This window comes from Lampetra planeri, chromosome 14 (assembly GCF_965212315.1).
Source record: "Lampetra planeri chromosome 14, kcLamPlan1.2.h2, whole genome shotgun sequence".
In the NCBI taxonomy this organism is placed as follows: domain Eukaryota; kingdom Metazoa; phylum Chordata; class Hyperoartia; order Petromyzontiformes; family Petromyzontidae; genus Lampetra; species Lampetra planeri.
Genome location: NC_136120.1, coordinates 9,784,292 through 9,810,837, shown reverse-complemented (window position 1 = coordinate 9,810,837; position 26,546 = coordinate 9,784,292). Strand labels below are relative to the sequence as shown.

General features: G+C 48.3%; 1 protein-coding gene across 2 annotated transcripts in view; it reads left to right on the top strand.

The window, feature by feature from the left end:
- The window catches only part of PKHD1L1 (PKHD1 like 1), a 144,704-nt gene extending 121,141 nt beyond the window's left edge, over nt 1-23,563 (top strand). The window contains exons 68-81 of one of the 2 annotated variants that reach the window (XM_078600543.1): nt 2,057-2,222; nt 3,489-3,724; nt 4,983-5,150; nt 6,443-6,600; nt 7,670-7,805; nt 8,282-8,641; nt 10,668-10,825; nt 11,569-11,712; nt 14,176-14,329; nt 15,816-16,013; nt 17,304-17,330; nt 18,672-18,758; nt 19,130-19,195; nt 20,971-23,563. In XM_078600543.1, coding sequence (XP_078456669.1) covers nt 2,057-2,222; nt 3,489-3,724; nt 4,983-5,150; nt 6,443-6,600; nt 7,670-7,805; nt 8,282-8,641; nt 10,668-10,825; nt 11,569-11,712; nt 14,176-14,329; nt 15,816-16,013; nt 17,304-17,330; nt 18,672-18,758; nt 19,130-19,173 — 2,036 coding nt within the window. In that variant the 3' untranslated portion in view covers nt 19,174-19,195; nt 20,971-23,563. The remainder of the gene's footprint in view (nt 1-2,056; nt 2,223-3,488; nt 3,725-4,982; nt 5,151-6,442; nt 6,601-7,669; nt 7,806-8,281; nt 8,642-10,667; nt 10,826-11,568; nt 11,713-14,175; nt 14,330-15,815; nt 16,014-17,303; nt 17,331-18,671; nt 18,759-19,129; nt 19,196-20,970) is intronic. The other variant, XM_078600544.1, reaches the window with a different exon arrangement.
- Nucleotides 23,564-26,546: the final 2,983 nt, after the last annotated feature.

Sequence of the window (26,546 nt, the reverse complement as noted above, 5' to 3'; positions counted from 1 at the left end):
AAATATTTAATTACCAATTGCTTAATACTGGCAGACAATCATCTGACCCATAGGTGGCAGCCATCTCAAGCCAGAGGACGAGAGGACTCTAGCCGCCACGCATATAAAGGATTTATAGTGAAAAACTTTGTTTTTACGGGTTATACTTATTACAGTCACTCCCAAGACGTCTCCCCTCTTCTTCGTTCATTGGGGACGGTCTTTATTTCACATCGATAACAAAAATGTGGTGAAATAATGAAGTGGTTATATAATAGATTGATCAATGTTTGCATGTTGCAATAATATTGCCAACAATAAACGACAGTATACTGCGTCACAACACGCCACACACGTGGCTTAGCCAGTCTTCCTTACTCCGCTCTGCTGGTGTCCTCTCTGGATGTCCAAGCACGGTTTATTTGCTATTGTAGAGAAACCTTTCTCGACTTTAACTACTATACTCTTTGGTTGGTAGGTATAAAATAAAATAAATCACGACGTTTCGATCGCAAAACAAGCGGTCGTCCTCAGGCTGAACAAATCTAATCCAGCAGTTCCACTGATTTGTTTTATTTTCTACCTACGTGACTTTACCGAAAGAACCAAAGAGTACGGATTCCTGCAGTCACGAAAGCTTCAAATCAAGACTTAACTACTATCTGTTATGTTACTGTCAATGTGTGTATGTTGAACTTCTTTCGCACCGTACGCAGTCAACCGCGCTAATCTACTTTAGCATTCACCTTCAAGTCAAAGGAAAGCCATTGTGAGGGTCATATTCTGCGATCTATAAAACACGTTGCCATTTATGGACGTGTTGGCCTTGTGCTCCCTTGTGTTTTATTGGCTTTTCTTTCAGCTGTGCCCATCCCTGTACCCTCAACGATTGATCCTCCTATCTTGATTTGTTTGCTTTCCTGCCATCTGTGTCACATGTTTACGAAACCACAGTCTTGATTACTGCTGAAAAATCAAACCCCCTGCTATCTGATTTGAAGTTATATTTTTCCTTTCAAATATTGAGTCTAATTATATCATGGCCCCCCTTTAGGCACCATTTCAACTCGATGTTTCTCTCCCGCTTCTTCCATTTTGTTGTTGTTGTAATAATAATAATTATTAGTTCAACTTTTAACGCCGCGCCGCCACCACCGCCACACGGTATCCGCTGCTCGCTCTCCTAAACAAAAAAGAGAGAGAGGACGGCTCAGAGGCAGGATGAGGTACCACAGATGAGCGGGAAAACAGCAGCAGCGCCGCTGCCAAATTAATCCCCAAGCTCTGCAGTCCTCTATATATATGAAGGTGTTATCGGGCCAGTTAGTGAGCGTTTACATGTGGGAGGAAACCGGCGCACCCGGCAGAAAACCCACCCGTGAAAGGGTGCAACACTGTCTCATACCGATGGGACAGGCAGAGTCCACATTTGCTCTACTGCCTTCTCCAAGCCAGGGTGTGACACCCCCCCCCCCCCCGATGCCCACGGGAAGGGAGTTTCACAACACTGGTGTGGTCCAACAATCCTGAGTTACAGCCCTTTACCAATCCATCGCTGGATGAATGCCTCCCCACGCCGTGTCGGAGATTTCTTACCCGTACTTCATCCAGCTGCATTTGAGAGGAGGACTCTTGCGGGGATGGAGCAATGAGATCAGTTCATACGAATAGATTGTGGTATTACGGGAACCATGAGCGATTGGGAGACCTTCATTGAGCAGTGTGTCGACCATGTGGGTGGTGATGACGATGCTGCACCTTTAGAATGTCGTTTTGTGCAACTCGTCATCCCTTAACGCATGCCTTTCCACGCGACTATTTCGATCAAATGAGACATGTGACCGACGATCAAACGAGACACGTGACCGGCGATGCCAGTGAGTAGAACGAGCGGGGCAACAGACATCCTTGAACCGTGATGCTGAATCAGGATAATTTTTGGATTTTATTTTCTAGTTTTAATTCTTCAATCACCGTGGGCGTGAATCGATTCTCCCAAGAGCAAATACCGCACTAAAAAGGATAAAGTTGTCTCGCCGTGAGTGGAGATAGCTGACGTTTTGTGCCGTGTGTTCAGATGTCGTGTTTGCGGGCTTCGGAGAGACATGCTCCGGCAAGAGGAGCGTGGCCTTCATGACCAATCCGCTCAACGAGGACCTCCAGCACCCGGTCCACACGCGACGCCTCCGTTGGTTCGACGCTCCCGCCAGTGCGCGTATCTTCATCCACAGGCCCGACCTGAAGTGAGCGGCGAACGTGCTATGCGCCCCTCTCCCCACGCGTCGTATGCCTCCCGCTTTGTTTTAAGTTCGACCAGGTCGGAATATTGATAGATCAGGACGAGTGATTTGCCAGGGTGAGCTGGGTCGACACGATGACAATAATGAATTACAACAAAAATAAACTAAAACGAATTTTTCTTTTATATAGAGATATATAGCTCTTTTTCAGAAGCGACCTGGCCACAAATGATAGTGGCTTATCATGTGGAAATTCATAGCAGTCAAATACTCTAAACACATGTTTCTAAATGTGGAGGGAAAAATCGGAGGACCCAGAGAAAAATCCACGCAACCACGGGGAAAGTGACACGCAAACTCCAAATATACAGCAGGCGTCAGGGTCGGGATCGAACCCACGACCTCCTGATAACATTTCGCCACCATGGTGCATTGAAGCCGATACAAATCAGAGCCAAATCAACCAAATGGGACAGCAAAGACAACCAAAGGGAAACAAACGTTAACATTAAATTAAATACATTTTTGAAACAAACGTTGACTATGACAAATTACTTTCGAAAACGAGAATAACATTAAGCTGCAGACACATCTAAATGAACTAAGGATGATCATTGCGCTTGTGTCAAATACAAGAACTACAATGTACGAGGATAAAAACCACAAGTCCTGACCGTATTTGTATGTAAACCATCGCAGAGCGATTGGTTCCCCGAGTTGTATGTGTCGTAGTTGTTTTGTTATGAGTAAATAGATTTTTCGATTTAAAGCTTTCGTGACTGCAGGGATTCATCTTCTTGGTTCTTACGGTAAAGTCACGTAGAAGGGAAATAATAAAATAATTAAAATAAAACATAATAAAATACAATTCTCACGACGTTTCGGCCACAACACAAGCAGCCGTCCCCAGGTGAAGAACAGGTCTGTCGGAAAGACAGCGTCTGAATGGACACTGTCTGAATGGACGCTGTCTTTCCGACAGACCTGTTCTTCACCTGAGGACGGCTGCTTGCGTTGTGGCCGAAACGTCATGAGAATTGTATTTTATTATGTTTTATTTTTATCATTTCATTATTTTCCTTCTACGTGACTTTACCGAAAGAACCAAGAAGAAGGGTAAATTGATGTTGATTTGTTGAGTTCACTTGATGATGATGATGATGACGATTAGAGCAATGGTGCTGAAAAGGTGTGAGGCATGAACGCTGCTGACGGTGGCGTGCGCGAGGTGCGAGTGACGTTGCGACGTGCTGGGCGTGCGGTGAGCAGCAAGGTGAACCCGTCCGATTGCGTGGACATGGACTGCGACGCCAAGAAGAAGGCCCTGCTGCGGGACCTCGACGGCTCGCTGCTGGGAGGCCCCGCCGGCGCCGTGGTGCCGCAATCCGAGTACGAGTGGGACGGAGACCCCCGCCACGGCCTGGGGGACGATCGCATCCCTCGCACGCTGCTCACCAGAGCCGACGGCTCCCGCATCCCAGTCGCCAGCATCGCGCCCAACAAGGGTACGCGGTCGCCAGCAGCGACGGCGAGGGGGGGCAATCTGTTCAGGGCCTGGTGGCGGTCGGGAGTCTGCAGCAGAGGTCGCAAACGGGTTTTGATTCCTTACCCGTACCCGTACCCGGCCGCACCAGGGTCGCAAATGGGTACCCGTTCCCTACCCGTACCCATACCCTACCTGAAATGAGTGACAAACGGTTACTCACCAGTGACTCACGGCCTACCCGTACCCGTACCCGGCTGCACCAGGGTCGCAAACGGGTACCCGTACCCGTACCTGGCCGGGTACGGGTAGCCGGGTATCGGGTAGGGTACGGGTATCGGGTACCCGGTCCGGTTGCGACCTCTGGTCTGCAGGAGGCGCTGCCATGTGGGGGGGGGGGGGGGGGGGGCGGGGGGGGTAATGTTATCGTAGAAAGGTTGTAACTTTAGAGCGACACCGACTGGGGCGCAGCGTCCGCTGGGCCCGTTCGTGTCATTTGTGGACCCGGTCGCCCCCCGAGCAGCGATCAAAACAAGCAGCGAAGCTTTTGCGAAATGTAGAGTGAGTGGTGGTTGTCTTTTAATGGAACTGGACCTGCCGTAGACATTTGGAATTAACAACTCTGGCTCAGCTCCACAAGTGGGAATGAGCTCTGCTTCGTGCTCATTCGAGCAGAGAGACGCTCGATTTTTACTACTTACGTTGATATAGGAACGTCTGCATCACTCTGCCAAATGTAACCGCGACGTATCAACCAGTTCGACTTTTAGGAGAACAGAACAGTTTTCTGCCTCTCCGTACATATTCATGCTGTGATGATTCGCAGGTCCTACTTTATTTCATCAGATGACGGGGGCTTGTGTTGCTTCTGAAACGCAATGATTGAATTTAGTTATTTTCATTTATTATTATTATTTTATTATTATTACTTTACCGAAATAACCTAAGATTATGAATCCTTGCAGTCACGAAAGCTTCAAATCTAGAATTCATCAGATATTTCAGCATCATGGCAGTTGACCTGTCTCTATGACTTGGATGAGACACCCTGTTACCTCTCACTCCATCACAGGGAATGACGCACAACCCCGACTCCGCACACCAAGCACCTCACAATCCCCCTTCTCTTACTGCGCCTCCCATGTGACCGTTTACCGCAACGTGACTCTATACCACAACGTGGAATCGTACATGTCTAAAGCCTTGTGTCATCACTGCAAACGTGACGCGCGCATTACCAGTCGAGTGTGCGTGTACGTTTGTGATGCGGGGGCGCGCAGGCGTGGTGCGCGACGCGACCTGCGTGCTGGAGGCCGCGTGGCAGGCGTGGCGCTGCTCGGGCCTGCAGTACGAGATGCTCGTCATCGAGAGCCTGGACCCCGACACGGAGACGCGTCGCCTCTCCCCCGTGGCGCTGCTCGCCAACGGCTACGTCGACCTCATCAACGGTGCCCGCCCGCCCGCACGCTCGCCATGACCCGTGAATTGCACGGCCTGTTCCACCCTGCCTGGGAATTTCATCTCTGTGGGTCCACATGCGCCTGCACAGCCATTGAGTCGGCCCCGCTGCTGTTGACGTCCACGTGATCAGCCATTTTGTTGAGCTCTCATTTGTGGCCAGAACGCTTCTAAAAAATAAGTTAATACCTCAAGTGGGCTTTTGCCTGGTAGGATGGGGATGGTTTAGTTGTATTTGTACGTGTTTGGATGATTTGTTTACCTTTTTTATACTTTGCACTCCTATCGTGTTGTTTTTCTATTGTTTGTCGTTGTAACGTTCTTACCCACCCCTACTGGACATCTGTGAAGAAGAGCTTTATAGCTCATCAGATTCCTCCAGTATAAATAAATATCCTGATTCTGATTCTGCTGGATGAGGGCCTGCCCACATCCCGTGCGGTCTGTGAAGCTTATTTTGACCGTACTTCACCACGATGCTGGAGATTAGTCCGCGTGGACGTGGGAGCGTAGGAGTCCAGCAATGCCCGCCATGGAGCTCGGCAAGCCCTATGACAACCTGTGTGCATGGTGGTCACCAATCCAAGCACCATCCAAGCTCAACCCTGTTAAGCTTCTGGAGATTTTCTAAACAACTACTTGGAAATTACCTCGGATCCCGCCAGTCCCAGAACACGGAGGTCCATCTTCCCCCCCCCCTTCTCTCTCCCCCCCGGCAGCCGGTCGCTCCAGTGCTGCCGCGGTGGTCCACTTTACTGCAGTGATCCGGGTACTGCTGCGGGCTCCACTTCTCTCTCCCCCCCCCTCACTTCTCTCTCCCCCCCCCACTTCTCTCTCCCCCCCTGCAGCCGATCTCTCAGATCTGTCCAAGTGCTGCCACGGGGTCCACTTCCTGCCCCGCCCCCTCTCTCCCCCCCGCCTCTTCTCTCCCCCCCCCCTTCTGCCGAGGCCTATATAACCTCGTGCCACGGCAGATCTCTCGCCTACTTCAGCAGTTGTTTCTTGCTGTGGTTGTCCCACCTGATGACGATTGCTTGTGTTGCGATCGAAACGTCGTGATCTATTATTTTTTCTACCTACGTGACCCTACCGAAAGAACCAAAGAGTATAATATATATAGTTATAGCCTACATATTATTGCACACAGGGTTAAAAACATCCGTAGCTATTTTGGTATAAGTGAGTCGGGAGAAAGGAGGGGGCCCAAAAGTCGTATGTTGCATAGCCCCGGTTGAAATAGGCCGTTGATGGTGGTTGTTGTTGTCTCCGACACGGTACTCAGGCCCACAGGACCATGGCTGGTGCACGGGGTACACGTGCCAGCGCCGCGTCTCCCTGTTCCACGGAGTGGTGGCCGCCAACACGTCGTACAGCCTGCACTTCACGAGCACCAGCCCCCAGCACCTGCGCCTCATGATGCTCAACGCGGAGCCCGCGACGGTGAGCGCAGTCCTCCCGCCCGCGGCGTCCGCTATTCGGAAGCTTTTGAGATTTTCTCGGCGCGGGTTCATTGTCAAAGCCATTGCCGCAACGTGAACGTATTGCCGTTACGGTTAGCTTTGGTTGTAGTTCCGTTTGTACTTGGGGCATCGGTGACGCATCCTAAATCTCCTGCAGAACCTGAAAATTGCTTGGTGAGGATTACACTGAGCAACAACTTGGCGGGACCCTCCTGACAAAGTCTTGAGACTCAGCGAGGCTTTCCTGGTTATACAAGCATCATAATGAATAATCAAAGAAAGGCCAATGCGGCCCAATGACTTCTATTTAAAGTGGAATGCCGCGATGCAAGGGGTGTGCTTGCCACGGTGGTAGAACGGTTCACGCACGGGACTTGCCATCTCGAGGCCACCAGTTCGATTCTACCTCCCTGTGCGGCAGCTGAAACGATGGGGCACGTTCGTTCGTCTGCACCTCCTCTGTTCACTCAGCAGTTGAAAATTACATTTTGATTTAAAGCTTTCGTGACTGTGCAGGGATTCATATTCTTGGTTCCTTCGGTAAAGTCACGTAGAAGGGAAATAATAAAATAAGAAAAATATTGTTTATTAGTTCACCACAGGCACGGGGCAGGTCACGTCCGGGGGGGGGGGGGGGGGGGGGGGGTGTGGTCACTCCTACCTCTTCCAAGGCATCTGTCCAGTGTGGAAGAGTAGGCTGAATACCCTCCAGGGGGGCTCTCTGCAATGCCCCATATGCAGTGTCTTGCTCAAGCAGTAGCATATGCAGCAGCGTTGCACCTTCGGTTCCTATTGTCGCAGCTTGCAGGTGGTAGGTGCACGCTGCGTCGACTGCGTGCGATGGGGGCTGGCCAGTGTGCGCGCTCGCGTGTGGCCTGCGTGGAAACTGCAGTGCGCGTGCGGTGCCGTGTCGGTGCTCTGCCGCTTGCAGCTTACAGGTGCACCTTGTGTTGACCGCGCTTGTGTCGGGAGCCGGTGAGCGTGCGCCCGCGTGCGGGCTGTGTGGCCGCGCTGCAGTGCGCGTGCGGTGCCGTGTGTCTTGCGCGCAGGCGGTGCGTGTGGGGGTGTTCTACTCCACACCTCAGCGCCTGGACGTTTACGTGGACGGAGCGCTGGTGGCGCCCGGGAATGCTCAGTGGAACGCGGAGCGAACCGAGTACACTCTTGTGGCCCCCAGCTATGAAGGTAGGGCTTGCTGTAGAAACAGCAGGCTTGGCCTGACGGTTACTGACCATTCTCTGACGATGGTGTGCGGAATGAGTTAGATTATGGGCACGTACGTCCCTCATTAACGCACTGTAGGATAAAGGCCTCCTAGCCGTGCAATGTCAGTCATGGCTGTTACTTGACCATTCTTCACCACACCTCGCCAGTAAGGGGTTTGTGAAGGCGGGGTGCATATATAGATACGGGAACTGCTGCACACTACTTAGCCCTGAAGCTTATAACAACCTGTTTGTGCATGGTGGTTGCCCATTCCAGCACTATTCAGGCTGAAGCCCTGCTTAGCACATCGTTCTACGTGCATTGGTATGCACTCAAAATGAACGACTGGTAAATCGTCATGTCGGTGACCAAGGAGCGATGTGGTACGACGGCGTTGTGTTCCGCGCGACCACGGCAAAACTAACGAATGCGGCGCGGGCGTCCCTCCGCCCCAGGCGAATTCATGCCGGCGGTGATCTCCTCCGCCGCGGGCACCAACTACTTCGATCGCAGGGAGCAGACGCTGCACGTGGTGCTGCGGGGCAGCGCGCCCGTGGAGGTGCGCGTCTCGCCGATGCTCTTCGTCTCCTTCGACGTGCCCGCCATGACGGTGGAGGGCTTCTACTCGTCGGAGCTGGTGCGCAACCTGGCGCTGCTGCTCGGCGTGCCGGCCGACAAGCTGCGCGTGACGCGCATCGTGCGCGAGGACGGCGGCGCGGGCCGGCGCCGGAGGAGACGCTCGGCCACGGTGCTGCACGTGGAGATCACCGTCTCCGACCAGCCGGCGCTCAACCTCGCCGCCGCCGACGGGAACGGTGCGCGAGGGGGGTGGCCACGGTGCTCCCGTTGCCGCTCTCGTGCGCCATGGGTTTCAAAGTTGACGGCTGCTTTTAGCCGACGACGGTGATGTTTGAGAGGCCAGGGCATTGTGATCTTTATAGCTTCATAGATACCGGGCCGAGGCGATGCTGCAGATAGTGCTGGTTTTACTGCTTGAAATTTTGGCCCGGAAATCTTCCACGCAAACCAATCATTGCTGTTGACCTAGTTCCAGTCTTTTTCTGAGCACACCCACAGATAATTCACTATATTTTTATTATCACTACTACACGCATGAAGTGCGGTTGCATAACAATGCATCGTTCGCAATAGACAGTCAATGCATTCTCGTTTCAAGGCCAGATTTTTTTTTATTACCTCCGGATCAGCTGATGTATTCTGAACGTGGCTGGGGTGGATGGATTCCTCAGTGGAGCATTCCAGATGCTCGGCGTACGGACAAGGCTGGACACGGCAATGATTACGGAGATGGGAACTTGGTGCTGCCCATCTTGCTTATTTGTGTAGATGAGAGCATGCGCAAAAACCTGCGGGGCACATGCGACCACAGGGAGAACATGCAATTTACAATTATACAGGCGTCAGGATCAGGATGAAACCCAAGACCTACACAGGTTGCGCCATGGGAGGCAAGGTGGGCGCCACTGTGGCGAGATGTTCACTGCCTCACCTTGTACACAGGAGGTCGTGTGTTCGATCCTGACCCTGATGCTTGTATATTTGCCTGTATCTCTCCCCGTGGTCGCGTGGAATTTTTCTCAAGGTCCTCCGGTTTTTCCCTCCACATTTAGAAGCACGCGTTTAGAATATTTGGCTGCTGTAAATTTCCACATGATAAGCCACTTCATTGAGCTGTCATTTATGGCCAGGACGCTTATGAAAAAGAGCTAAATAGCTCAGTGGGCCTTACCTGGTAGAATAAAAAATTGTTAGTTTAGTTTTAATATGTGGATGCCCTGCTCATTAAATAGTCTATCCTTGGTACCAATATTGGGGTCGCCACCTGTCTGGGTTTGACCCAGACACAGTTGGGAATTGGCAGGAATTGATTTGAGAGAATTGGCAGGAATTGATTTGAGACTGAGATATTGTACCAGTATTATGTCAAAATGTATCGCAGCGCACTGCACATTTTTGGTAGGCCTAGGCTGCCTGAGAAATATGTCCGGGTTTGGTCTGCAAAAAAGGTCGCGACCCGAAGCCAACACATACATCTCAGGTGACGACGTGTGTGTAGCCTCTCCCTTTTGGGAAATTTTCGAAAAAATCGCCAGCAGTTGGATGCAACAGTGACATTTTCTCTCTCTCGCACACATGAAGACAAACACAAAGATCCCTTATGGCATTGTAGACTGCACAACACACAAGGGGGTGGGCGAGGATAGCAACAAGCCTGACCTCCTTTGTCTCACTAGTGCTGATATTTAGTCACCACACTGTGAACTTATTTAAGGTTTGGTCAACCTAAGTGAGGCCCAGAAATGGATGGGACATTACATAGTACTGAAGTTATCAGTGGTCAGGCAGCGAACTTAGGCCATCGGTTTCATACAGCAACTAGAACAGCCTCCATTCGCCATTAAGCATCGGTAACGTCACCACGGCACTTGTGCCAGGCCAGGTGCACGGTGGCCCACGCGAAGTGTGGAAGACTTGTTGACAGGTCGTGGGACAGATCCAGATGTTTTGGTTGAACTGAGATGACCGGTAGATGCACCGCCTGTGCTCCCCACTGTGTCAACTTGCTGTGTGTTGGCCACCCGGTGCTCCGCTCGTTGTTGTGAGAGTCGCTCCTCCACGCTCCGTTGTTGCTGGAGGGCAGCTGCCTCCAATTGACCAATTGCATCCTTTAGGAGTCTTCTTATGGAGTCCTAACTCTGCACACTCCATCATGATCACTCCCCAGCCTATGAGTTGATTACAAAGCGTTATTGTTCATTCCTGACCCGTAGTCGACGTAACGAATGTAACACCTTCCCCATTGCCATTTTGTCTGCTCAGCCACATCTGGCCTGACGTGGGCCGAGCTGCAGGAAGCGACTAAGCGGCTCTCTGCATCGCTGCAGTTTGGCAATCTTAGCACTGCCCTGGGAGTGAACATCACAGAAGCCAAGATCATCAAACCCATGCCGCCTGCGGGCAGTGTGGCATGGGATAAGGTGAGGTCCACCGCGGTTCTCCCTCTCCAGCTCGCGGCTACTAGAGGCATTGACGATCTTCCGCGGGTATTTCATGGTGTTAAGAAAGAGTTACCATCGTAGAAACCGTTCTGTTAATATTTACGGATGAAAATGGATTTATATGGATATGAAGGAGCGGTGGCGCAGTGGTTGGTGCAATATGCAATGTAAACGTAGAAGTTAGGGTATTTAAGCGATTTGTCTTGCAACTCATGTTCACTGATACACAGAGACAAACAAATATCTCCTGTATAGCATTAACAGACTGTCGGGGCACGTGCTGTTAGTGAGCACCTACAAAAGCCGACACAGCACACGTGGGGATGGGTGGCCAGCACCACGCCTGGCCACCTTTGTTTGCCTTGAGGAGATATTTACACACCGTACCAGGTACTCATTTGAGGCTGAGTCGACCTAGGGGAGGCCCAGAACCAGTTCAGATATTCGTCACTTGTGTTAACCATAAGCAGGATTCGAACTCAGATCACCGGGTTCATAGTACGGCGCGCTAAATGCTGCGCCCACCACTCCCCACTACACATAAACACTGACACACTCACTGCTGTTTCCCCTCTGCAAAAACACCGCAAGCATAGGAATGGTTCTGAACAGTGCAGGTACACACGTGTCTGGTACTCTGAGAATAGCCACTCGTCCGTGTGATTCACAGAAGCTGTATGTGAGCAGTTGTGGCCGTGTTTTTGGTGGTGTGTTCGTTGCAGATGGCCTCGGTGCCAGTGAACTGGTCTGACCCCTGGCTGCCCGTGCCGGAGCTGGGCTCTCTGGTGCTGGCAATCGAGCCCATGGCTGGGCCCCTCGGGCAACCCTTCCTCGTGCAGCCCGCCCTCCGAGCCGACGACCGAGACGTACGTCACCTGTGTCCCTTTGCGCGTCATGCGCGCGCTGCTCTGTGTATCGATGAAAAGCATTAACTACAGCTGCAACGATACAAAGCGCCGTCCGAATACATATTAGGTCACTCTAGAGCTGACATCAGCACACTCGAATAACTCAACGAATACTTAAGAGGCAATGTGTGACGGTGGAGAAAGAGAGCGATAACTGCTCAGAACAAATTACAACAACGTGACGCTCTCTTGTGCATTACCCTCTGATGGAAGAACCCTTTCATTATTTGTGGAATCCACGAAACCCAAATTTCGTATTTATCAGTAATTATAATTTATCTGCCAATCCGTGGATGCCCCACGGATTGAGAGACAATGATGATGACAGTTGAGACGTCTATTTTCTGGCGCAGCTGCCACTGGTCACGGGGCTCCCACGGGCTCCCACGGGCTCCCACAGGCTCCCACGGGCTCCCACGGGCTCCCACAGGCTCCCACGGGCTCCCACGGGCTCCCACGGGCTCCCACGGGCTCCCACGGGCGAGCACGGGTGTGGCGGTGCGACGCATACTCTGATCTCACTCTGTCGGGGCACTTTGGGTGGCACGCTGGCAGCGCAGTGGTGACACTCGTGCCCCACAGCCAGAAGGGGCCTGGGTTTGATTCCCGACTCGGGCGCCACTGTCTGTGGGGTTTGTATGTTCTCCCCATGTTCTGCACGGGTTTTATATTCGAATTATCTGATTTCCTCGCATAGCTAAAAAAATAAACACACATTTTGGAATGGGTATTGGCCGAACATTACGATGCTGAAAAATGAGCTGCCAATTACTCAATTGAGATCATTCATGGCAACATTTCCCCCTGCGGCGAAAATCTTGGCATACATTCTCCAGATAAAGAGTCTTGAAGCTCGATGAGCCTTTCCTGGTGAAGAATCATTGTACTAAAAATCATAACTTATTCGCTCAAAAAGTCATGGCAGACCTTGACTCAAGGTATAGCACAGGCTGACTCATTCAGCAAAAATGTGGAAATATTTTTTTTCCCTACGACAGTAAAATCCTCTTCTCAGTTTTTTTAAAATTAGTTTTCTGTTTTACTCGTCCGTGATGCAGCGTTTGCGATGAGAATCGCGGGGTGGGGGTGGGGAAGAGATGCAATAATAGCTTGGAAGATAAAACAGTGCCGCTCCCCTTTTTGGGAAACTTATAGCGCCCTGGTTGTGAAGGTGAGATTAGGGCGGGTTGTACTTTTGCACTTGCGATTGGGAGAATTGCTGTTTGGCCCGAGTTTTTTTTCTGTGAAACTCGGAATTTTGGACATGTTGGCAAAATGAACTTTAGACCAAACATTGTTATCCTATGGCCTCTGATGTCCAACGATGGAATGGGTTGGCGCAATAGATCCTTAAGACATGTTTGTTTTACAATAGTTATATTGCCGTTGACGAAACCAACATCTGCGATATTTTTGAGTCATTGTAGCTAATAATAGTTAATAATTAATGTGCACAACGACACAATATAGAGATGCTGAATTGTATTCATAATTGTATTTTTTTACATTTGTGTCTTGGCAACACAACAAACTTGTTTCACGTTTGTCAACAGCTCTGTCGCTAACTTCATCATTGCCAAGCGATGAGTGCTTTGTTGCGTTTTTGCCATGATGGGAAAATAATTAAATCTGGCTTTATTTTTTATCATCTCCAAAGCGTGCTTTTGATATTATTGCCCCATTTCATCACTGGCCATCAGTTCACGCCTTCTCCTGCCTAACAAGATTTCATTGTAGATTCAGAATTAGTTGTACATTTTCCTTAGCAGAGGTTTTTTGTGGTTAGATCGCGTAAATATAAATGTGTCGTTAAACTCGCTACCACCTGACAGTCAATTAGTGAGGTTTGTCACGTAAACAAAATGTTCCAATTAGTTACTAGTTTCTGCACACCGGTGCGTTAGGGAGTAAATCCACAACATTTACAATTCGAGTACAACGTTTGGTTGGTAATTACAACCAGCCTCATCAGGCGACTGCCAGAGTTGTGGATAAAATCCTCCAGTTTCTGTCTTAAATAGAGGGGATAAATGTGATGTCGTCACTTGTGAGCTAATCATATGCGAAGACCAGAGGGGGGAGTGTTCATGTATTCATATAAATGACAATAGATGTCTATCATTGGTTGGGTTATTCACAGTTAATCAACATACATAATGTCCATATGTCATAAATTACACGAGTAATTCATTATAGTAGGATGAATTGTGACAAGAGTTGCAATACTTTTCACAATGTGCAGTCTCCAACACAACACATGTGCTCTGTTGTCATGCACTAAGGTTCAAGTATCGAGCTTATTGTGTTTTACCAATATATCGTGTACAACTTTGGCTACGAATAATATAGAAAGTGCTGTCACTGCTGTTGCTGCTGGGTCCTTTGCTGACATGATGGTTCTCTCCGCTGCTCCGTGGGCAGGGTAACTGCATGGAGTTTGGGGTCATATCGTGGAGTGTCCTGGCTCTCCTGAAAAACACATCGGGTGAGATGGTGCCGTACCTCAATGGCACCAAAACCATCGCATTTTCGGGCTGCTGGGCCAACTTCAGCGATTTGAGCATCACCCAAACAGGTAAAAATGGGTGACGCGGTGGCGAGATGTTATCTCCCTCGCCTGGTATGGAGGAGGTTGTGGGTTCGATCCCGACCCTGACGCCCACTGTATATTTGGAGTTTGCGTGTTCTCTCTCCCTGTGGTCACGTGGATATTTTCTCGGCGTCCTCCACATTTAGAATCAACGTGCGTTCAGAGTATTTTGCTGCTGCTATACATGTAAGCGTGATAAGCCACTTCGTTGAGCTATCATTTGTGGCCAGGTCGCTTCTGAAAGAGAGCTACACAGCTCAGTAGTGGGCCTTACCTGGGCAAGATGAAAACATAGTTTAGTAGTAAACCGCTGTGCGACAGCACTTCAGCAAAGCACGCTAATCGGCGCTACATTCCTGTGATCACCCGGCTTCATTGCCAGCTGCCGGAACAAGTGCCCTGGTAACAGGAGGATTACTGGGAGAGAGGTGTGAAGGCTGGCAATAGAGTGGTGATGGTAGAGGAAGACAAACAGGGCTCGGTCTGTCATAAGCTCGCAGCAGCAACCCAGCCTAGTGGTGAGCTCTGTGGTTGTGGAGCCTCCTGTTGAGGTGTGGAGAGAAACACGACAGTAGTTATCTCCTGTGGGAGACACCATGAATGAAAAATGTGTGTATTTTACTTGTAGCCATTCGATAAAAAAAATATATCTCATGAAGGCAAACAGGCATTTGAATTTCAGAATCAGAGGCAGCCATTTTCAGCTTTTCAAGATTAATTTAGCAGATATTTTTAAAACCTGACCAGGCAACGAAGCACAGTGCACACGTGTTCAGTTACCCACGAGACTCTCAAAGTTGTTTATAAGTTTAACGCCTGAACGTCGACGGTGCGTAAAGCTGTGCACGGGTGGCTGCTGTTAGACATGAGGTGTGCCAAATTGCCCGAGACGCGGCTGACGTCTGTGATGCCATTGCCTTGAGCGAGTCGTGACCACAGCGGGCACGTCGAGAAGAGCCCCGGGTCTGAACATACGTTGACTTCATTCCATAAAAACTCGGGCCACAAATTTCTCATGTTGTCGTCAGTTAATTGTCACTTTAACATACAGCACTAGATTTTTGGATAACTCTGTTTATTGAATGTTTATTATGACAAGAGCCATACATTTTTTAGTATATCTGAAAATGAAAAGAAATTGTGTGAATTTTCTCGGCATTTTACCATCACCCAAAGAATAATAAAATATATATAATGCCCAATTAAAGGTTATTGAAGCGACTCTAAGCTAAATGCATGTTAACATGAGTCTGGAGGACCAGTGACCTGCACTAGGATGGTCCGTCAGGGTGTCACCCGCATGTTATATTCAGATTTCATATCTCAAAGTGGTATTCAGTAGATGACAGTGTCCACCAAGTGTGATAACTCTTTTCATGTGTGCCCCTGTATATGCTGCTGCTGTGTCTACTGCTGTTGTTGCTGTGTCTCCTGCTGCTGTTGCTGCCTGCTGCTGCTGCTCTGTCTGCAGGGGAGTTTGTAATGGAGTTTGTGCTGGAGGGGTCGTTCCGTGCCCACTCCCGGGCGATGATGGTGCAGCAGGGCAAGAGTCCTGCTGATGGACTGACCGCATCCCAGCGCATAGCGCTCATCTTGGGGCTGGCCGTGCCACTCTCGTTGCTTCTGCTCGTCCTCATTGCCGTGATGATCGTCCGCTCTGCGTCCTCAAGTAAGCTCATCTCGCCACCATGGGCGCTAAATAACTCGGTGGGCCTTACCTGGTGAAATAAAATAGTTTCTAGTTCATATGCAGTGGCAAAGCCCCCGATTGTGAGCATTGGCTACACGACACGCGAGTGCTGGGAATGGTAGTGGTCGTGGTAGAGGACATGGCGAAGCGTTGTTCGGTAAGAGACCTGGAAGAAAGTCAGCGAGCCTGACTCTGCTGATGAGGCACTGAATTGCGACACCGGTGCAGAGGTTTGGTTGCGTTGAACACATGCTGCTGAAAAAAGTAACTTCCAGGAGGTCGTGAGGCTCGTAGTGTATGTAACAAATATACTCGTACATTTGATGTGGACAGGCAGATATGGGAAGGAGGCATATTGTCTGCCAATTCACTCATCACATAGTCCCTCCAGGGTTGATAAAATGGGCACTACTCTGGTGAGGAAGTCAGCATTGGTTATCCTATGGATCGTCTCACTCCCGCCGTAGGGATTTGGAATTTTCGACACTGACTTAGGGCTGTAGACAGGAGATGAGCACGAGTGCTCGAAACTCACTTTGATTTTGGAGCCAGGGAGCGGAGCAAAGGAGGGAAGGCAGCCGGCCGGAGTGACGCCATCTTGCTAACAATCACCGCAAATGTTCATTGTTAACATACAGGTTACAATATTTCACCCGGAAAATCCCCTTCAGATGGAAAGTCTAATTTGCAAGGGTGTCCAGGGTGTCGATCGACACAAACACTGCAAACACGATGGTCGCACTTTAACACTTGAGGTTAAATGCTCTTTTTGTAATAACGCCTTTTGGCGTCCTCTGGTCTAACACCGTTTGAGACGAGGCTCAAAAGATAGCTGGCTCAGGTGTGGACCAATCATTTTCAAAGACAACGCATATATTATCAGAGTATGTTTTTGGTTTTCATTCTGACCACAAGTATTGTGGTTAATGCAGACATGATTCCTTGTAAAAGGTTTCAGTTTGGTGTTTTAACATCTTAACACCTGTTTTGTTTCCAGAAAAAAGGGGAAAACCTATTCTCATATTTTGGTACTGGCAAAGGAGGTTCCATGATAATTACAGTCTGTTATAGGAGGACATAATGTGCTGGATATTTTGTACAAAAGGATTAACAAATTGTACATTGTTGCAATCGTCTCTTAACGTAACCAGCAAAGCGGTATTTGAATACTTTACTTTAAATTCAGGATATACCATGGACGAGGTGACACAACGTGTGTAGATGTCGCCACATGCAGTAACCGTGCGCATCTCATTTCCTTGTACACAGAGGCTTACGTCGTCCCACAGGGATCAGGTAAAGTTGTGTCGCAGTCAGTGTGCAGGGATGAGCACAGGCCCAGGCGCCGTCGGCTCTGGAAACGTGGCGCTGGTCCCTTGTCACCATGTGGCTCACCTAAGTGGCTTTCCCAGGATTGGCCTGCAGAAATCGATTAACGTTTCTCACAAAGTTACAACTGTATTTGGTGAACTCACATTACACGCATTCGGGGATTTTTTGTTTTGTTATTATCAATATTGGCAATTATTTGGTGCTTAAATGGCCCCCCGCATCTCAAAGCATCTTACATAACATCTTAAATATTCCGATGTCCCAACAGTAGTTTTTATTTAAAGAGGGACAGCCACGTAGGTGACCTACACGGAGTAGCTTCTCCGTGCCACTGTTTGTGTTGCCTCGTGCTTCTGTGATGGTGACCCGGCCACCTACCCCCAAGGTGGTTCCACCTGTGGCTTCACAGCCGATGTCCACGACGCTTATCCTTTCAAATCCACAGCTTTATCCACCCCACGTTCTTCCACTGCTGCCCTGCTCTTCTTATAATTCCCTGTGCTTCAGCTCCAAGCTGTCATAAACCAAAACCCCTCTCTCTCTGCTTTAAGTCAGTGGATTAATGCTGCGGCCTGTGACACTAAAAATGGAGCCACTGCCGGCCACGGTCTGTGCACAGGGTAAGGAGCGTGAAATGCAGCATCCAAAGTGCCCTAGGCTACAATCGATGTTCATTGCCAAAAAAAACAACACACGATGCAACTGGTATTGACCAAAACATCCCAATGATGACAAGTGCCTGCAAGTTACTTGATTGGGATTACACATCGAAATATTGCCCCCCTCCTGCAAAAGTATTGACAAGACCCTCCTGAAATGCATCTTGAGTTTCAGTGAGGCTCTCCTAGGTAAAGAAGCATAAATAATAGTATTAAATGTGTTTTACATCGCAAGAGATACACAACTGTATTGTGTCCTCGTGGAATTTTGTTTTCACAATGACTGATAGATTTTATTCCAAATTAATGGTTAGCAAAGGATTTATCTTCTTGGTTCTTTCGGTAAAGTCACGTAGAATGGAAATAATAAAATAATAAAAATAAAACATAATAAAATAATTCTCACGACATTTCGGCCACAACGCAAGCAGCCGTCCTCAGGTGAAGAACAGGTCTGTCGATAAGACAGAGTCTGAATGACACGTCCTGGGCTTGGAGCGTCTATTTAAGCTGGGAGGGAGGAGGAAGAGCGCCTTGACAAAAGAACCTGCATATCAAGAGGAAGCAAAGGATTTGTTTAGTGAAATATTCGCAATAAAGAAATGATCCGTTTTAAAATGTGCCCCTCTTGACTTGTTTCACACAGATTCGAAATCCCAGGTTAACCCTGAGGTCTACACGCACAGCAACCAAGTGTACAACAGCATGCCGGACAACACTTCTCTTCCAGCCGGTAATACTTCTGTTTATCAAACCATATTCTCACAAAGTGTGACGAGCGTTCAATTTAACGTTAGGATGTCCTGACTCACTAATAAACAGTAAAGGGGTTCTTAATAATTAATTTATAACGTTTTTTACATGCGTTTTTTTTATTTTTTGGTTGTTATTCTGTCTCTCACTGTTCAAATAAACCTACCATTAAAAGTATAGACTGATCATTTCTTTGTCAGTGGGCAAACGTACAAAATCAGCAGGGGTTCAAATACTTTTTTCCCTCACTGTACATTTAATTCCAAAAGCTGTGTTGCATATTGAGCCACATTACCGCGCTAATCTCGCATGTCTTCCAGCCGTGAATAATATCCTGTTCCTTTTTCACAGTGACACTCGAGAAGAAGATGCTGGCCGAGCCAGCAAGCATGTAGCAATGGATACATCGCAATGCAGGTAGGAGCTGGTTTCAGCGGTCGGCGATGACGGCTGCTCGCCCACTGTGCATGAGCGCCTCCCCCGTATGCTCTGCCTGCGATGGTTAGCTGCCCTGTAAGCGAGCCTATTCGGTGAGATCATGAATCGCGCGCACAGGCAATTTTTTGTCAAAACGAAAATGTGTGAGTGCGTAGCATCGTTGGACTCGCAAATCATTAGGTTGTGAGTTCGAATCCTGGTTTGGGGGTTTTACTTAGCCCATCATTCCTATGAGGTGAACAAAATGTCCAAAGGATAGCCGCAGCTTGTGAGGTGTCTCGAGCACTTAGTGAAGGGCTGTTGCTACACAGCGTATGCTTGTCAGCAGCTTCACCTGCCTTGTAAATGCCACGTGTTTGCTTCTCTACTTTTTACGAGTTTCTAAAGTTGTGAAATGTTTATTATCCTACATTTCTTTAGGTCAGCATGTTTATGCATCAGAACTCCACTTATCTGTGACCCTATGACCAACACCTTTTATTATCAACGGGAGTCGTTGTGTCCCCAGAAACTCCTATCATCTGCTTTCCAACAATTCTGCACTGCCAATTATCGCAATGTTTTACAATAGTTCATTGCATGTGCGTGTCGCCGTGTCTATTTTTCTTTGTGTGCGTCTCAATTTATTCTGTACGAGTCTCTGTCTTCTTCTGTCTGTGCATGTGTCTTTGTGTCTCTGCGTGTGTTACGTCATCATTTGCATTATCCGAAAAATGTTCACGGTTAAGAGGAGTTGAGTGCCAGATTGATTATCTGTGACAAAAATGTTTACCCATGGATAAGTAATCACGGATGACCCTGTGGATAATGAAAGGAGTTCCACGGATATCCCTCGGAGGAGTGGTGGCACAGTGATTAGCGTAGTGCACGATGAACCCAGCAACCCGCGTTCGATTTCCTTGAGTCTCCTGAGTGAAATCTGAACTGGAACCTGGATACCCACTTTCACCAACTTGGACAGATCAGGGTGGTGAAGTATTGTAAAACAAGCCCCCTTCATCCAGTCGTGTATTGACAAAGAGATGTAGATGATTATATTATTACCATCATTATGCAGCTATTGTAAATATGTTATATTACTTTTGTGAAAGCCATACTGCTGTTTGTTGCTGGCCACTTGGTGCTAGATTTGAAGCTTTCGTGACTGCAAGGATTCATATTCTTGGGTTTTTTCGGTAAAGTCACGTAGGTAAAATTTTTAAATTAAAATTAATAGAAGTTAAATAAAAATAAAATAAAAATCACGACGTTTCGGAGGCAACACAAGCTTCCGTCTTCAGGTGGAACCGTCACAGCACGATAGCTGTATCAAGTAAGAGAAATTCCAAGAAAACAGTCCTCGTATATATACTGGTTGAGGGTGGGAGGAGCCAAGGTAGGCCCTGGATATTATTATTGTGAGGTTCGGTGCGGCTGAAGCACGCTGTTAGGAATGAGCCTTTGTTGTGTAGACTGGTTAAACTCGGAGGTTCCAAGAGTTGTTAAGGTGCGGCTGCTGTAAAGGTGCGTGTAAATGGGACTGAGCCTTTTGTTATGTAGAGGTGGTGCGGCTGAAACCGCCACTTGATGGTTTGGGCTTTTGGGCCTGTGCTGTGCTCAGCATCTGTGTTAGAAAAATACCTCTGCATTGCACACTAACACTATTTTGCGTTCAGTCTGTTATGGCAAGATATTGCAAATAGATACCTGCTAGACTAACCGTCATGTTCAACCAATAATGTGTTAATTTAACCTTGATTTCCTTTAATCTGCAGTCCCGTAGCTGCACGAGGGTGGGCATTGGTGAGACGCGACGGTGGAGATAACGTACAGATCGAGACCAGTCTTCACCTTCTGCGTTATCAGTCTTCAATCCTCATGCATCTGCCGGAGCCCTCAAGCCCGAATATTCAACAAGGTGGACATTTAAAGTCTGCCTCAAGTGTAACCCAAAGATGAAATATCGTACAGTGCCTAACGAGCCCTTCGCATTTAAATATACATATTCGTAGGGAATAGCAACTTGGTATGAAATCAGACATTAGACATTAGCCAATATCCAATTCTTGTATTAAATTGATTTAATTCAAGAACACAAAAACACCACGCAGACATCCGAGAGGGAAACGAACAAAGCTCACGATAGCACGAAGCGTCCGCAGCAAGTCGCCCTCAAATCGGGGACCTGCTGGAAGCATGAGGGCTCACTGCCCTGACAATTTCCAGTCTTAATATAATTCATGCACAATCACGTGATATTAATATATTGAAGTGATTTTGTTTCCATAAGCTAAGAGAGTCCTGGTTAATTTGATCTATAATTAGCTGCTTCTTCCTCAAGCCTCTTCAATGCATTACGGAACTCGCAATACGTTATTGAAATTAAACGTTAATAAGCCGGTCACATGACGGATAACCAGACACATCTGGCTAAGCGTAGACAAGTTGCACGGTTTCCTACTGCTGCACTCGCTCTGTGTGCAGAACGATCATTCTCAGGAGATGGCTCCATCGGGGATCTCAACCCTGCAAATGAAGCTTCTCGCCACAAGCGTAGAGTTCGTACATTTTGTGTGAACGCTGAAAATGTTGACCGGCATAGTCCCACTTCATATTCTAACCCGGACACAGCGCAGCAATGAGCTTTACATAGCCGCATACTTTGCATACGTAAAAAAAAAGTTAAAATTCCATGTTCACTGTCAGTTGCGAGCTCAAATCCAGGGTTGCAAACAAGAAATGAGCCACCAGATCCATCGCTTTGATTGTGACTCTATTATTACAATGCGACCTTTGCTGTGATTAGTTTTGGTCAGTACTGTATTTGCCTAAATTTATGTTGATGTCATTTTCGCTTCGGTCGTTCTTGATGTTATATTCACCATGCACTGTGCAGTTAATTCATTACTACAGAACAATAGAGTCAAAGTTTGAGTTGAGCACTGCAGGCTGTTCGGATTTGTACAATGCTTGGATTTTTGAACGTGCGAATTTAACAAAGTACTATATTTTGAATATACAGGGTGCTTCAAAAAAATGTTAACACGCCTGAGAATTTGCAACAACACCACGAGAAATGTGCCTCCGGGCTCTGGAATCTTCTCCAGAGACCACCTGGAGAAGATTCCAGGCACGTGTTGACAATTATGGTGAACAAGTGGAGACTCTTTGACTTTTCGAAGATATTAACATTGATTTGTTATCATGTTATAGAGCAGGGGTGGGGAACGTCCGGCCCGCGGGCCGTATAAGGCCCGCGAAATCATTTAGTCTGGCCCTGCCAAGGCAACCGCAGGCGGGACTCGAAATTCAATAAATCTAGGAGCAAACCTGGAAAAGCAGTTGCGAGTAGCGACATCATCAATACCAGCTAACGTCACACGCCTCGCCAAAGAGAAGCAGTTCCAGCCATGGTAGACTGCAGTAGGCACCGTAGCCACAGCCATAGTCAGTCGTAGACTCAATGTGGCTTGTCAATTACAAACATTTGACAGACTCGGCTGAAATGATGCCTGAGGACTGTGTATGTAGTTCTTATAACTCACAATACAACTCGCAATATTATTACGCAGCCTGTATTTGGAAACAGCATGCCTATGTATTATTGGTTCTTTTGGTAAAGTCACGTAGAAGGGAAATAATAAAAATAAAATGCCTATGATTGACTCTAACGTTCCCAACATGTTTCTGCAAGAGTGGTGAAATCAATAAGCAGATAATTTACCCCCCACATACCTTGTCCCTCTGCACACAATATAAGAGTACTGTCGTGATTTAACACAGCTCATCAACGAAACGGCATTCTCGCAGTGAGTAATTTCATCAGCAATGGTTCAACACAAACAAACTCGGGACCAGTTCGACAGCAGTCAGGCTTGCTTGAGCAAATACCGGATGTGAAGTTGGTGGATGTGCTGTGTTGGGGTATCACAGGTGTGTGTTTTCATCAGGAGTGCTGGAAGTTGGTTAGTAAATCAGCACCGACATAGCAGTAACATGCATTATGCATGAGTTGACGCTGTTTAACAGCAGAGTACACATTTAGCAGACTGTTGGAGCAAGCACACGAGGGGGTGGGTGTCCAGTACAATAGCAGGGTACAACACACATATATATACACACATATAGATACACACATACGCACATCATGTGCACTACTGTTGGCAGTAGTGGATAACTGTGCATGCAATACCACATTTAATGCTTCTACCGTGAATAAAAGCTACTATATGCCTGGTGAAATTTTGACTTAAAAATTTCGTGATTGCAGGAATTCATATTCTTTGGTTCGTTTGGTAAAGTCACGTAGATAGAAAAATGATAATAAAAATAAAGTGAATAAAAATAATAAAAACCAAAAACCACTAATGTAGACTGTTGCCTGGTTCTTAATCTGAGTGAGTGTACTGGCAGTCTATAATGTAGACTGTAGCGATGATTATTAAGCTGGGTGAGTGGACTGGCAGTGGCTCAGCCTCGCTGTGCGCTGAGTAGTTAACCTCGCATTCAATAAACTTTCAGAGCCAGGGTGAACATCCGACTCCGATGTATTTCAAGAATTGAACGAGGTAAACTGATGGAAAAACACAGCACCAAATATGACATCTATTAATACTTGCAATATAGATACAATAAATGAACACAAGGAGCATGAAACTCAACAATAGGTCCTGGATGGACCAGGCACCTACATTAGCACTGAATAGCTACACAAGAGAATAAGCTACTGTGATAAATAAGGTCACATCGTTTAATCACCATACTGCAGGCTAAATGTGCAGCGCTGCACATAACACTGAACTGTTGATGGGATACTTCTTCATCCTTGCTCTCAAGTTCGCATTAAAGTTACATGGGTACAAGTCTGACTCGACTTATTCAATTACAAGTGTAATAAGTCCCGTTCAGACGACGTATTGACTTCAGAGTTGTTTATTCGTTTCTCTCGTTCACAGCCTTCCACCGCATTCACACACTCGGTTCCCTCGCCTCCCTCTCCGCTCCCTCACGCTGCTGGCTGACAGCGTGAGAGAGACTGCTGCGGCCCGCCACGTGGCTGGAGTGGGACCACGGTACCAGCGTGGCTTCCCCCTTCGTTCCTCCGCACACTGACCACGTGCTGTCCTTCTCCACCCCTTATAATACCTGGCCCACGTGATCCCACGTAGCCAATCCTCAGCCACACCCCTGGAACTTTCTCGAAGATACTGTCCAGCTCCAGGGCTACGCCCCTGGCTCGACTCCCCATTGGCTGTGGGCTGAGGCCGGCAGAGCCTATCACTATCGCCCAGGTTTAACCTCACATTACACAAGTACCATTCACAATAATGCGATTTCTGTATATTTGGAGTTTGCGTGTCTCTCTCTTTCTCCCAGTGGTCGTGTGGATTTTCTCCGGGTCCTCCGGTTTTTTCCTCCGCATTTAGAATCAACATCATGCATTTAGATGACTTGGCTGGCATACATTTCCACACGACGATACGCCGCTGAATGTGGCCGTCTCGTATGTGGCCAGGTCCCGTCTGAACAAGAGCCAACAGCGCAGTGGGCCTTACCTGTTAAAATAAAACAATTTAATGTTATTGTAGTCCCTCCGTACGAGCTGACTCTCTTTATAGCACAGAATCGCTGGCAAACGTCTGGAATCAGTGGGGTTTGCTTGTTTATAGGATGGCGACGCTCTGCGCATGGGGACTCCTGCAGAGGCAAATGGCAGCGGAAGATTTGTGGGGCAAGCGGTGGTGCAGGATGGCGATGCGGTAGTGGGTGAGGAGTGAGGGGGGCGGACGCGTGGGATCGGAGCCGAGGTGGTGGCGAGGTGGCTGGTAGAGAAACGGCGAAGGGAGCGCGGTTGAGGTGGCAGGCAACGGTTATAGGGGGGCAGTGGTTCTTAATCCGAGGTACACGTGGACGATGTCCCAGGGGGTACGCAAGGTGATTTTCTAAATAAGTGTGGAATTATATATTGTGCGCGAGTCATTGGTGAATAATCCACGTGCGCGAATCTGCCACTACGATATAACTACGATACAATTGTAAATCCACATGGTGACATAGAACTATATTAAAGGTATTTTCTAAACTCATTGATCGTAAGCAATGTGGTTTACAAGAGTAATCAGCGAGCCCAAACAGATGGCCTCATGCGTGCAGAGCGTCCGCTGATTAGCAGCTAGTTAGGATACCCCACAAAAATGAAAATTGGTTAAAGTATTGATGTTCATTATTCGTAAATGTATTTCTCAGAACCATGTTGGGTCAGGTAAGAGGGTTACTTGGTTGAAACTATTTAACAAGGGGTACAAAATTGGATCTTTTTATTTTTGCCAGTATCAAATTATGAAAAAATAAGAATAGTTTTATTACCCTTTCTGGCAATAAGGGGGGGGGGGGGGTAACAGCAGTAGCCAAACAAGTGTGATGCGAGCGTAAATCGGGTTGTTGCTGGGCTCTGGCCCAATCACACGGCCCGAGGTATTGGGGGGCGGAGCCTGGTTTGTGGGGCGTGTGGGAGGGGCCACCGTTCACCTCGGCTCTAATGGGAGGCGAGGTGAATGGGGGCGGAGCCAGCAGGGCAGTATGGGAAGGCCGGATCTGACGATCTGGAAGGGGAGGAGTCAGGGTCACGTGGGGGGAAAAAGGATATAAGTGGGAGCCCGGAAGAGATCGGGGTCAGTTGGGGAAGTTAAGAGTCTGAGCCACGTTGGGTGGTGAGAGAGATCCGCGCCATCGGCCACGTGGCCGAAGGACCTCAGCACGCCATCGGCCAGCGGTGTGCGGAGTGCGGGAGTAGAGGAGCTAACGGAGGAGCGTGCGCGGCACGCGAGAGGAGACGCTGGTCCCTTATCAGGACCAGCGGGGTGTGAGGAAGAGTGGAGGAGCTGATGAGGGAGCGCGTGCGGGGCGCGCACGAGACGACGCTGGTCCGCGGAGGAGACCAGTGGGGTGCAGAGAAGAACCTAAATAAAAGACAAGCGGAGACCAGCAGTGCCTGATGGAGTCTTTTATTACACAAGGTTGAGAATCACCACTGGGCTAGAGAACTTAAACTCTCCATCCACATGGTCAACATCAACTTGCACGTGGCGTGTTGCATGCAGAGTGAATCAACTGTGTCATCAGCAGCCGAGATCAGAGTTGGTAAGTCTCGGAGGTGAAGCTTATTTGGGTTGTGTTAAGTTTGTTGTCCTTCCCCCGCACACACCCGATTCGCACGGGGGGCTATGTGCGGTGCGAAAGAAAGTCAACACAGTACAGTACGTACATATTCTTTGGGTCTTTCGGTAAAGTCACGTACATATCTTCAACCTATCTACGTGACTTTACCGAAAGAATATGAATTCCTGCAGGC